The 12,558-nt window shown below is 51.9% G+C and overlaps 1 protein-coding gene across 1 annotated transcript in view; it reads left to right on the forward strand.

Annotated features, from left to right (window-relative positions):
- Positions 1 to 12,174, forward strand: part of HEG1 (heart development protein with EGF like domains 1) — a 24,101-nt gene extending 11,927 nt beyond the window's left edge. Inside the window, 3 exon segments of the mRNA XM_077450208.1 lie at positions 6,625 to 6,788; positions 6,949 to 7,123; positions 9,882 to 12,174. Coding sequence (XP_077306334.1) covers positions 6,625 to 6,788; positions 6,949 to 7,123; positions 9,882 to 10,025 — 483 coding nt within the window. The 3' untranslated portion in view covers positions 10,026 to 12,174.
- Positions 12,175 to 12,558: the final 384 nt, after the last annotated feature.

Genomic DNA, 12,558 nt, shown 5'->3' on the forward strand with positions numbered 1-12,558 from the left:
AAACTTCCCCAGCCTGACCTCTCCCAGATCTGCAGCAACAGTGACACCCTGTGGACACATTGAGTAATGCAGGACAAATCATTTTATTTGTCTTATAGAGAACCTCCTGCCAAACACTCAGGACTGACAGGTCAGCTGTCTCCAGCCTATCGGACCTCACAGACCACTAAACTCACAATTTTGAATCCTGCAGACCACTAACATGAATTTTACATGCCCTATTCATAAAAATCTTCCCTTGGATCACACTGCTGCCTTATACACATAATGCTCCACCTCTCTGCCCCCCTCCCCCTGGATCACACTACTGCCTTATACACACAATGCTGCAGCTCTCTGCCCCCTCCCCCTGGATCACACTGCTGCCTTATACACACAATGCTGCAGGTCTCTGCCCCCCTCCCCCTGGATCACACTTTTGCCTTATACACAATGCCCCGGCTCTCTGCCCCCCTCCCCTTGGATCACACTACTGCCTTATACACACAATGCTCCAGCTCTCTGCCTCCCTCTTCTCCTGGATCACACTTCTGCCTTATACACACAATGCTGCAGCTCTCTGCCCCCTCCCCCTGGATCACATTGCCGCCTTATACACACAATGCTCCACCTCTCTGCCCCCGCCCCCTGGATCACACTTCTGCATTATACACACTGCCCCGGCTCTCTGCCCCCTCCCCTTGGATCACACTACTGCCTTATACACACAATGCTGCAGCTCTCTGCCCCCTCCCCCTGGATCATATTGCCGCCTTGCCGCCCTATACACACAATGCTCTACCTCTCTGCCCCCTCCCACTGGATCACACTGCTGCCTTATACACACAATTCTGCAGCTCTCTGCCCCCCTCCCCCTGGATCACACTTCTGCCTTATACACACAATGTTGCAGGTCTCTACCCCCCTCCCCCTGGATCACACTGCTGCCTTATACACACAATGCTTCAGGTCTCTGCCCCCCTCCCCCTGGATCACACTTTTGCCTTATACACAATGCCCCGGCTCTCTGCCCCCTCCCCCGAATCACATTGCCACCTTATACACTTAATGCTGCAGCTCTCTGCCCCCTCCCCCTGGATCACACTTCTGCCTTATACACACAATGCTGCAGCTCTCTGCCCCCTCCCCCTGGATCACACTTCTGCCTTATACACACAATGCTGCAGCTCTCTGCCCCCCTCCCCCTGGATCACACTTCTGCCTTATACACACAATGCTGCAGCTCTCTGCCCCCCTCCCCCTGGATCACACTTCTGCATTATACACACTGCCCCGGCTCTCTGCCCCCTCCCCTTGGATCACACTACTGCCTTATACACACAATGCTGCAGCTCTCTGCCCCCTCCCCCTAGATCATATTGCCGCCTTGCCGCCTTATACACACAATGCTCTACCTCTCTGCCCCCTCCCCCTGGATCACACTTCTGCCTTATACACACAATGCTGCAGCTCTCTGCCCCCTCCCCCTGGATCACACTTCTGCCTTATACACACAATGCTGCAGCTCTCTGCCCCCCTCCCCCTGGATCACACTTCTGCCTTATACACACAATGCTGCAGCTCTCTGCCCCCCTCCCCCTGGATCACACTTCTGCATTATACACACTGCCCCGGCTCTCTGCCCCCTCCCCCGAATCACATTGCCGCCTTATACACACAATGCTGCAGCTCTCTGCCCCCCTCCCCCTGGATCACACTTCTGCCTTATACACACAATGCTGCAGCTCTCTGCCCCCTTCCCCCTGGATCACACTGCTGCCTTATACACATGATACTGCAGCTCTCTGCCCCCTTCCCCCTGGATCACACTGCTGCCTTATACACACAATACTGCAGCTCTCTGCCCCCTTCCCCCTGGATCACACTGCTGCCTTATACACACAATACTGCAGCTCTCTGCCCCCTTCCCCCTGGATCACACTGCTGCCTTATACACACAATGCTCCGGCTCTCAACCCCCTCCCCCTAGATCACACTGCTGCCTTATACACACAATGCTGCAGCTCTGTGCCCCCCCTGGGCACTCTGCATCACACGGCTGCTTTACACAGACTCCTCATTGGATGTCACCTCCCCATCCAGCCATGTGCTTGAGCTCTGTGCTCCCTCCCACAGTCTGTGACCAGCACTGCCATTGAAAGTCCCCTCATCCTTCACCACTACTCCCAGCGCCTCCCTCTTGAGTTTGCAGTATGTGGAATTAGAACTAGTCCTGCAACAGCTTGAGGGCCGAAGTTTGCCCACACCTGACACATTGTACCACCTGCCAGAAAGAGTAATGCTTGTGCACCCCCCCCCCCCCCCCCCACACACACACACACACACACAATTATTATTTATTACAGGCATTTATATAGCTCTGACAATTTACACAATGTATGATCAGTCCCTGACCTCAGGAGCTTGCAATCTAAGGTCCCCACCTCACCATACTAGGGTCAGTTTAAACAGGAGCCAGGTAACCTTCCAGCATTTGAGGAAGCCCCCTCCCCCACACAAGATGAACCAATGTCTTTAGTGTCTTTGTTTTACCAACTACGTATGTAACCCACACAAGCACAGGAAGAACATGCAAACTCCATGCATTTAGTGTCCTCAGGGGCCACAGGGGTCACAGAGGTCGTGATTGCAACCCGGCGCCATACCCCAGGGTCCCCCTGTACACTTGTATAGAAGGGGTGGCGGCATGTAGAGAAACCAATCCCTCCATGCAGCTGCTGAATGCCCGCTTCTCCTCCTCTCCCTCCTGCAGGAAGGAAATGGATGAATCGGTTCCTCTATATGCTGCCCTTGTCCTCTCTCCTGGGCCCCTTGTGCTGTCTCTGGGCCCCTGTGCGCTCTCTCCCAGCCCCCCCCTCCCCCATCTTCCCTGCAGTGCTGGTCAGTTCCCCCTCTCCTGCCGGCTGCTGTGGGGGATGTGTCAGGATAGAGAGTGGGGAAGGGGCCGGTAAATTTTTCCTTTACCGGAACCCTCCTTGTCTCGGTAACGATCATTGACTTAAAAAAAAAAAATAATTTCATTCATAGCTGAGGCATAGTAAACTGCATTTACTATGCTTCAGTTCCTGAATGACCAGGAAGCCACTGTACAGAGCTCTTCCTATCCATTCATTCTGTTCAGAGATGGAGGGCTGTGTCCTCAATCTCTTTTCTCTGTCTCAGAGGTGGAACATCAGAGGCCTGTTTAGACCCCCGATACCTCACCAAAGACCTCCTAAAATATATATATATAAAAAAAAAAATTGTAAAAAAATAAATAAAATAAGATGGTAAAAATGTATTGAAAAACCCCCCAAAAACGACTGACACCAGTGGCGGAACTACTGGGGTTGCAAATGTCACACTTGCGACCGGGTCCTGGCATTCCGCCACTGTGGGGGGCCCTAAGATGGCAGGAAGGAGCCCAGTGCAGAACTATAATTAAGGGTCCCACGATAAGAGTAAAGGGCCCCGGGATCAGTGGGAAGGGCCCTGGCTGGGGGGGGGGGGTGCCTTTATGGTTTCTTGCCTCGGGGCACTGAAGGTTCTAGTTATGCTTCTGAGTGTCCTGGCTGTGATTCAAACAGAGGACCCCAGTGGTGGGAGGCAGAAGAGCCAACCACCAAGCCACTGTATGTAGAGATGTCTGGGGCCCCAGTACAATGAACGAAAACTGGAGGAAACCCATGAAAGCACACGGAGAACATGCAAACTCCATGCAGATAGTGTGCTGACCTGGCCTCAGGTCACCAAGCCACTGTGCTGCCCCCCGACTGCAGAATATAAGAAGGGCAATAAGCATACAGAGGCCACCATTTGCTACCACCCCGTTCCAGCCTGCTTGTTGGAATGTCATTGCCCCGGGGGACCCTCTTCCAGCAATAAGTGATGATGAGCAACAGGATACTTACCAATCGGGACCATCTTTAATATTGATTGGACGCTGGGCCCTCCAAAATCCACATATCAACATTTGCAGGCAGTGCGGGCTCTAGGGGCAACTGCTTTGGGCCCTACAACAATGACTGGGCCCGGGGCAGCTGCCCCTTGTGCCTTGCGTTAAAGGCGGCCCTGTTACCAATCACTCATCAACACTTTTATGGTCAGTCTACATAGTAACAGACTTGTGATGGCCACCCTAAGCTCCTCCCTCTTGTAAGCCCACCTCCGCCCCTCCCCCTCCCGCCTATCCCTTTACAGATTAGCCACACCCACTGCAAGCCTGATTTGATCTTTCAGCTGCACAGGGACATATTTCTGATTGATTGATCGGATCGATAACTGATATCCTGGTGGAGGAATCGGTGTTGATGTCTTTAGCGGTGTACGGGGCGCGGTTGGCGGACGCATCGATTGCGCAGAATTTATTATCTGGGAACATTCTGCGTCTGTGCCAGCCGGAGATATTTTCCCCTTTGCCCCCGGCGCCGTGTTTGTGATTTGACTCATTCCGTCTATAAATAGTTCGCTGATAAGCAGAATTTATATGAGACGCCATAAAACATTATTACCCCCTCCCCCCCCCCTAATTCATACATTACTGATAAAGAGGCTCCGCCCACATATTATGACGAAAGTTCTAAAGGTGAAGAAGCAGGATGCAGTCATGTGAGCCGGGGTGACATCACCTGCCCCGCCCCCCCCAACCATCAACCACGCGCACAGCGCATCTGCCGGCTGAAATTCTCAGCATTAAACGTTACATTGTATCCAATCCCGGGAACAACAATGTAACATCTGGGTGATCCCGCCACTAACACACTTCCTGTCTTAAGGTGACAACGCTCACTGCACTGTATCTAGCAGCGTTGTCACCCTAGGACAGGACTACAGCACTCCTCCCCCTCCCCTCACCTCCATAATACAGAGAGGAGGTGTTCCATAGTCCACACCAACACATGTAACATTTGGGTGATCCCGCCACTAACACACTTCCTGTCCTAAGGTGACAACGCTCACTGCACTGTATCTCTAGCGGAGCAGCGTTGTCACCCTAGGACAGGACTACAGCACTCCTCCCCCTCCCCTCACCTCCATAATACAGAGAGGAGGTGTTCCATAGTCCACACCGACACATGTAACATTCGGGTGATCCCGCCACCAACACACTTCCTGTCCTAAGGTGACAACGCTCACTGTACTGTATCTCTGGAGGAGCAGGATTGTCACCCTAGGACAGGACTACAGAACTCCTCCCCTCACCTCCATAATACAGAGAGGAGGTGTTCTATAGTCCATAGTATTATTGGATCCACCAACACATGTAACTTTTGTTGCTTTTCATTTCCCTGGCGATCCTGCCAGTAAGGTGACAAAAAGGCTCACTACACTGTCACCCTAGGACTACAGAACTCCTCCGCTCACCTCCATAATACAGAGAGGAGGTGTTCCATAGTCCACACCGAGACATGTAACATTCGGGTGATCCCACCACTAACACACTTCCTGTCCTAAGGTGACAACGCTCACTGCACTGTATCTCTGGAGGAGCAGCGTTGTCACCCGAGGACAGGACTACAGAACTCCTCCCCTCACCTCCATAATACAGAGGGGAGGTGTTCTATAGTCCATAGTATTATTGGATCACACTAACACATGTAACTTTTGTTGCTTTTCATTTCCCTGGTGATCCTGCCAGTAAGGTGACAAAACGCTCACTGCACTGTCACCCTAGGACTACAGAACTCCTCCCCTCACCTCCATAATACAGAGGGAGGTGTTCTATAGTCCATAGTATTATTGGATCACACCAACACATGTAACTTTTGTTGCTTTTCATTTCCCTGGTGATCCTGCCAGTAAGGTGACAAAACGCTCACTGCACTGTCACCCTAGGACTACAGAACTCCTCCGCTCACCTCCATAATACAGAGAGGAGGTGTTCCATAGTCCACACCGAGACATGTAACATTCGGGTGATCCCGCCACTAACACACTTCCTGTCCTAAGGTGACAACGCTCACTGCACTGTATCTCTGGAGGAGCAGCGTTGTCACCCTAGGGCGGGACTACAGAACATGTAGATAAAAGAAAGCCGGCAGCTCCACTTCCCGGAATGAATGAGTTTATTGATCCAGGTGTAGTACAAAATAATACAGGGCTTGCACGTTTCAGTGTGTAGCCTTAAACCTTAATGACAGGACTGCAGAACACCTCCCCCTATCCTCACCTCTATAATACAGAGAGGAGGAGTTCTGTAGTCCATAGTGGGGTTCCATTCAGTATGAATATTATTGGATCACACCGACACATGTAACATTCGTATCATTTAACTTCCCTGGTGATCCCGCCAGTAACACACTTCCTGTCCTAAGGTGACAACGCTCACTGTATGTATAGAGGAGCAGCGTTGTCACCCTAGGACGGGACTACAGAACCATGTAGATAATCCGGCAGCTCCATCTTCCAGAATGAATGAGTATTGATCCAGGTGTGGTACGAAATAATGCAGGTCTTACGTGTTTCGACATGTAGCCTTAATCAGGACAGGACTACAGAACACCTCCCCTCTCCTCGCCTCTATAATACAGAGTGGAGGTGTTCCATAGTTGCTGGTTGAAGCACTGACACTGGATTTGAGGTCTTCAGGTCATCACCTACCTTTCTTCAGTGCTGTGTCCCTATTGGATGTTCCTTATTTTGTAGCATTTTGTCATAGCCCCGCCCCCTGTGCCTATTTCCCGCACTCGGGTGACGCCCCCCTCTGTGTTTTGTTTTGCAGCGTACCAGCTGATCACGGTGATCATATCGGCGGCCGGCGGGGGGCTCCTCCTCATCCTCGGCATCGCTCTGACCATCACCTGCTGCAGGTTGGTATTTCTTGCCCCCTGGGGACCCCGGAATATGGATCATGTAGAGGGAGGGGGGGGAGGGGTCAGAACGTCTCCGGCTGATCTGACGGTGAATCGGGTGGGGGATGGGACAGATTTCCACCAATCGGCTCACATCAAGTCTAATTCTGCGTTTCAGGAAGAGCAAACACGACATCAGCAAACTCATCTTCAAGAGCGGCGACTTCCAGATGTCTCCGTACGCCGAGTACCCGAAGACCCAGCGCTCCTCCGACTGGGGGAGGGAGACCATCGAAATGCAGGAGAACGGGAGCACCAAGAACCTCCTGCAGATGACCGACGTCTATTACCCGGTGAGGGCAAATCCGCAGCCAGAGCGCCATAGAATCCATCGCAGCTTTACGCAACCTCCCGCTCACGAGCCCGGGTGTGCCCGGCAGAGGGCGCTGGAACCCGGGCACTCACTGCCTACATTGTACCATGGTCCTGATTGAGGGTCATTCAGAGGAGGAGATCGGAAGGAGAAGGGAATAGATGGGACTATCAGGGGAACCAGAAAGGCCGATGTCTCAGGGGCCCGGCACCTATAGGGGGTCCAGCTAGGTGCACAACGTGCCGCAAACATCTCCAGTCACATTGTGATGCCACTTGTCATGCCACTTTGGGCACTAAAGTCACATGACAAGTCGCACGCCATGCTTTTTAATGACAGCATCTTATAGCGGGACTGCGACATTGCGGCGGACTGTCGTACATTAACTGACACTTTTTGGGGACCAGTGACACCATTACAGTGATCAGTGCTAACAAAATATGCACTGTCACTGTACTAATGTCACCGGCTGGAAAGGGGTTTACATGAAAGGGTTAAATTTGTGCCTAGCTGGTATTTATGTGCACTGTGGGGGAGGTGCTTGTACTAGGGGTAGACATGGGATTTATTCCCCGCTATGCAGGAACACAGGATCCACGTCTTCTCCCCCGACAGAACACAGATCTGCCTTGTTTACATAGATCGCCGCCCTGTCTCTCTGGCTGATGATCAGCGGGTGCCGGTGGACATCAAGTGCCCGGCACCCGCTGATTGGTTTTCCCACACCACACCAAATGTGGGGGCGGGGCGGAGCGCCGCGTCGTGTCATAGAGGAGCTCGGCGCTGTATAGACTCCATCAGATTATAGTGATGGAGACTCCGAGGCGTATTTATAAAGCGGTGAATGTGACATTGACCCTGCGTTCACACTTATGCACTTTGTGGTGCGTTTTGTGTTTTGCACAAACTCACTACAGTCCATCCAACGTGGTTTCCTATGGATGTATTTCACATCTGTGCATTTTGCGGTGCTGCGTTTTTTTTTTTTTTGGAAAGGTTCGGGGACTTTTTATTTTCCAGCAGAAGATTGTGTTTTGCTTATAATAGACTTCAATGGAGCCGCACCAAAAATGCAAGTGTTGCGTTTTTTTGTGCGTTTTTTGTAAGGAATTTTGTATTTTTTTTCTCTTCATAGCGCACTGTGTATAGCTGGTTGCTAATGAGGGGGCCAAGAAGCCGGCGGCTGCGTCCTTATCAACCGATCAGCTGTCAGATCTGAAGAGTCTGGTATGGATTGGGGGGGGGGCCATGTCGTTTTTTTTCCCTGTTTTTTTTTTTTTCCGGCAATTCTTTTATTTGCATTCAGCTGTCAGTGGGGAAGCCCGCTGACAGCTGAATGCAAATAAAAGAATTGCCGGCAAAAAAAAAAAATCAGGAAAAAAAAAAACCACATGTGCCCCCCCCCCCCCCCACCCCAATCCATACCAGACTCTTCAGACCTGGCATGGATTGGGAGGGGAACCCACGCCAAAATTAGAAAAAAAAAATGGCATGGGGTCCCCTCCAAAATCCATACCAGACCCTTATCAGAGCATGCAGCCTGGCAGGTCAGGAAAGGGGTGGGGGGTGAGCGAGTGTACCGTACCATACTAGGTCACATGTCCTCAACATGTGGGGGGGGGGGGCGCCCCCCACCCCAATGCAACTTTGTCCCCATGTTGACAGGGACAAGGGCCTCTTCCCTACAGCGGGGGAAGCCCGCTGACAGCTGAATGCAAATAAAGGAATTGCCGGCAAAAAAAAATCAGGGAAAAAAAAAACGACATGTGCCCCCCCCCCCCCACCCAATCCATACCAGACTCTTCAGACCTGGCATGGATTGGGAGGGAACCCACGCCAAAATTAGAAAAAAAATGGCATGGGGTCCCCTCCAAAATCCATACCAGACCCTTATCAGAGCATGCTGCCTGGAAGGTCAGGAAAGGGGTGGGGGGTGAGCGAGTGTACCGTACCATACTAGGTCACATTTTCCCATGTTGACGGGGACAAGGGCCTCTTCCCAACAACCCTGGACTGTGGTTTTAGGGGTCTGCAGGCAGGGGGGCTTATCGGAATCTGGAAGCCCTCTTTAACAAGGGGGCCCCCAGACCCCGCCCCTCTCCATGTGAATAAAAAAAACACTCAGACCCCGACAACCACGGCCCAGGGTTGTGGGGAAGAGGCCCTTGTCATCATCAACATGGTAATATGGGGTGAGGGGGGGCTCAAAGCACCCCCCCCTCCATGTTGGGGGTTATGGGGTCTGGCATGGTTCAGGAGGGGGGAGGGGCTCAGTCCTTCCCACCCTGATGGGCTGAATGCTTGGATAAGGGCCCGGTATGGATTTAGGGAGGAGACCCCATGCCATATTTTTTTTTTTTTTGACATTATACATGACGCAATCGGTTGCTAAGGGCGTGGCGGCCGGCAACCCAGCTACACACAGTGTGTTTAAAGAGAAAAATGCATGAAAACTGCATGTAAAAGTGCATCACAAAACGGGGGTTTAAAAAGGCGAAACACATCTGACGAAGAAGATTGACCCTCGTTGGAGGTCACAGTGACAGAGCTGTGAATGTGACCTCCGAGGATCGATAAGCTCCCCTCCCTCGGTGTCTGGCTGTATCAGGAAATGGCGCCTTCCTTTTATAGATTTCCCTCTCGTATTATTGATCTTTTATGGCTCCTCTGCAGCACCGATCGTCCTTCCTGACGGGGAAATTCCCGACTCTAATCATGTTCTCATTGTCTATTTTTAGCCCGGATTGCGGAACTCGGAGATGGAGCGGAACGGCCTGTACCCGTATAGCGGCCTCCCCGGGTCCCGACACTCGTGTATCTACCCCGGACAGTACAACCCGTCCTTCATCAACGAGGAGAACCGCAGGAGAGACTACTTCTAGAACCGCCGCTGCTAGAATAGAACTGTAGAGAGAGTGAGAGCCATCCTCCGCCATCGCAATGGAGGCGCTCCAACCCCAAACTCGACAAGAGGCGGGCAGCAGCTGTGACCCCCCCCCCCCCTGGGGCCGGTGCGCCCTCTGGTGGAGGGTCTCGGTATTGGCCGCAGTGGATAGAGCTGGATGGATTCTGCAGCACCACCCGGATTATCGATGGTTCGTGGATAATCTCTCCGCGGGTGCGCTTCGATCACGGCCCGTGTCCTGTGTGTAGCAATCGGTCACGGACCGACCTTCGTCTCTGTGATACGAGACGTCCTGTCATTCGATTTCCACTAATTTATTAATTGTGTGTCTGACGTGTGAAGGATCCCATCTACAGCATGGGGCCCTGACTCAGTGAGGGGCCCTGACTCAGCGAGGGGCCCGACTCAGCAAGGGGCTCTGACTCAGCGAGGGGCCCGACTCAGCAAGGGGCTCTGACTAAGCGAGGGGCCTGACTCAGCAAGGGGCTCTGACTAAGCGAGGGGCCTGACTCAGCAAGGGGCTCTGACTCAGCGAGGGGCCCGACTCAGCAAGGGGCTCTGACTAAGCGAGGGGCCTGACTCAGCAAGGGCTCTGACTCAGCGAGGGCCCTGACTCAGCGAGGACCCCCAACTTAGCAAAGGGCTCTGGCTCAGTGTGGGACTCCGACTCAGCGAGGGGGGCTCTGACTCAGTGAGGGGCCCCGACTTAGTGAGTAACCCCCGACTCAGCAAGGGGCTCTGACTCAGTGTGGGGCTCTGACTCAGTGTGGGGCCCCGACTCAACATGGGACCCCGACTCAGCGTGGGGCCCCCCGACTCGAGAGAGCTTGGGGCATTGATAAAAAATTGTATGGGGAGGAAAGTCGCCGTAACCCAGCTACTAGGAGGTGCAGCTTTTCTTTTTTACAGCACCCCCACAGCTGCGTTGTAGGCGGAGTCACACAAATTTAAAGGAGGAGTCCAAAGATTGCCCATGACAACCCCCCCATAAGGCTCCAATCACACCAATGATTTTATAACATGGGTTCCTATGGGACTTGTTCACATCAATGCATTTTTGTGCCTCTGCGTTTTTGGAAGGGGGCGGGGACTTTTTTTTTTAAACACAAAATGCTGCTTTTTTTTGCTTCAACAGACTTCGATGGAGAAGCTGCAGAAAAGCATGTCGTACGTTTTTTACAGCAATTTTACTGCAATTTGCAATTTTCAAATCTGCCCAACAACAAATTTTCCTAAAGGAAAAAAAAAGCATAAAAATTTCAAACCGCAAATTGCGGTAAAATCGTGGTAAAAAAATAGCAAAAAGCACAGCAGAAGCGCTCAAAAGCAGAATGCATAGGTTTGAATGGAGCCTAAAGGAGAAAAGATAGTCACGCCCACTCATCCCCACCCCCCACCCATACAGCTCAACTGTGAATAGCAGTGAAGGGGTTAAAAAACGTGGGGGTCATCTTCACTTGTTTGGTTGTCACAGCTCCTCCCCTCTGTCCACTGATAGGATATCGCCATTCGCTGCCAGCCAACTGCAGCGCGGTTCTGGCCGAGGTTTCAAATTGCCAAGTGTGAGTGGGGGGGGGGCCTAAAATAAAAGCATTATGGGCACCAGAGGGAGCCGAGGAGCAGAATGTGTGCGTCTTTATAACAAGAGATATAATGTAACCATTTCAGAGAACACTAGAGGGAATTAGCAAATAAAGGTAACCAAAGGTTACTTCTTCTCTAGAATTGTCACATTGTATCTTTAGTTACAAAGCGTGCATTCCCCATGCTCCTCAGCTCCATCTAGTGGTCATATTGTAGTATTACTACATAAAAGAATATTCCTTCAGAAGAGAAATAGGCTAAGCCCTTGTACACACGGGCGGAAATTCCTACGTAAAATGTCGGATCGGACCGCGTTGTCGGATAATCTGACCGTTGTCTGGGCTCCATCAGATTTTTTCCGTCGGAATGTCCAACCAACAAAGTTTGAGAGCTGGATATAAAAGTTTCCGACAGCATGATCCGATCGGACTTTTTCCGATTGTTTGTAGAGAATTTCCGATCGGACAAAGACCACTTTCGGACAAAATCCGTCAGAAAAAATGCGACGGATTTTGTTGTCAGAATGTCCGTGTGTACAAGGGCTTAGGGTACAAGGGCTTAGGCTGCTTTCACAGTGGGGCAGGCGGGGGGCGTTGACGGTAAAACGCTGCTAGTTTTAGAGGCACTTTTAACCCCCTCTAGCGGCCGAAAAAAACGATTGAAAGCGCTCGTGTAGCACTGCTGCTGAAGTGCTTTGCAGGCTCTTCGACAGCGGTGCCCATTCATTTCAATGGGCAGGAGCGGGGGAGGAGCAGTGTATAAACCCCTCCCACACTGCCCCAAAGATGCTGCCTGCAGGATTTTTTTTTTAACGTCCTGTCAGCGCAGCGCCCCCCAGTGTGAACGCACTCGGGCTCTCACACTGGGACTGCAGGGGAGGCATTTTTCAGGCATTATTTTTAGCCCAAAAGCGCCTGAAAAACGCC

This window comes from Lithobates pipiens, unplaced genomic scaffold, assembly GCF_037356315.1.
Source record: "Lithobates pipiens isolate NorthernLeopardFrog02 unplaced genomic scaffold, aLitPip1_a1.2 Scaffold_22, whole genome shotgun sequence".
NCBI lineage: Eukaryota > Metazoa > Chordata > Amphibia > Anura > Ranidae > Lithobates > Lithobates pipiens.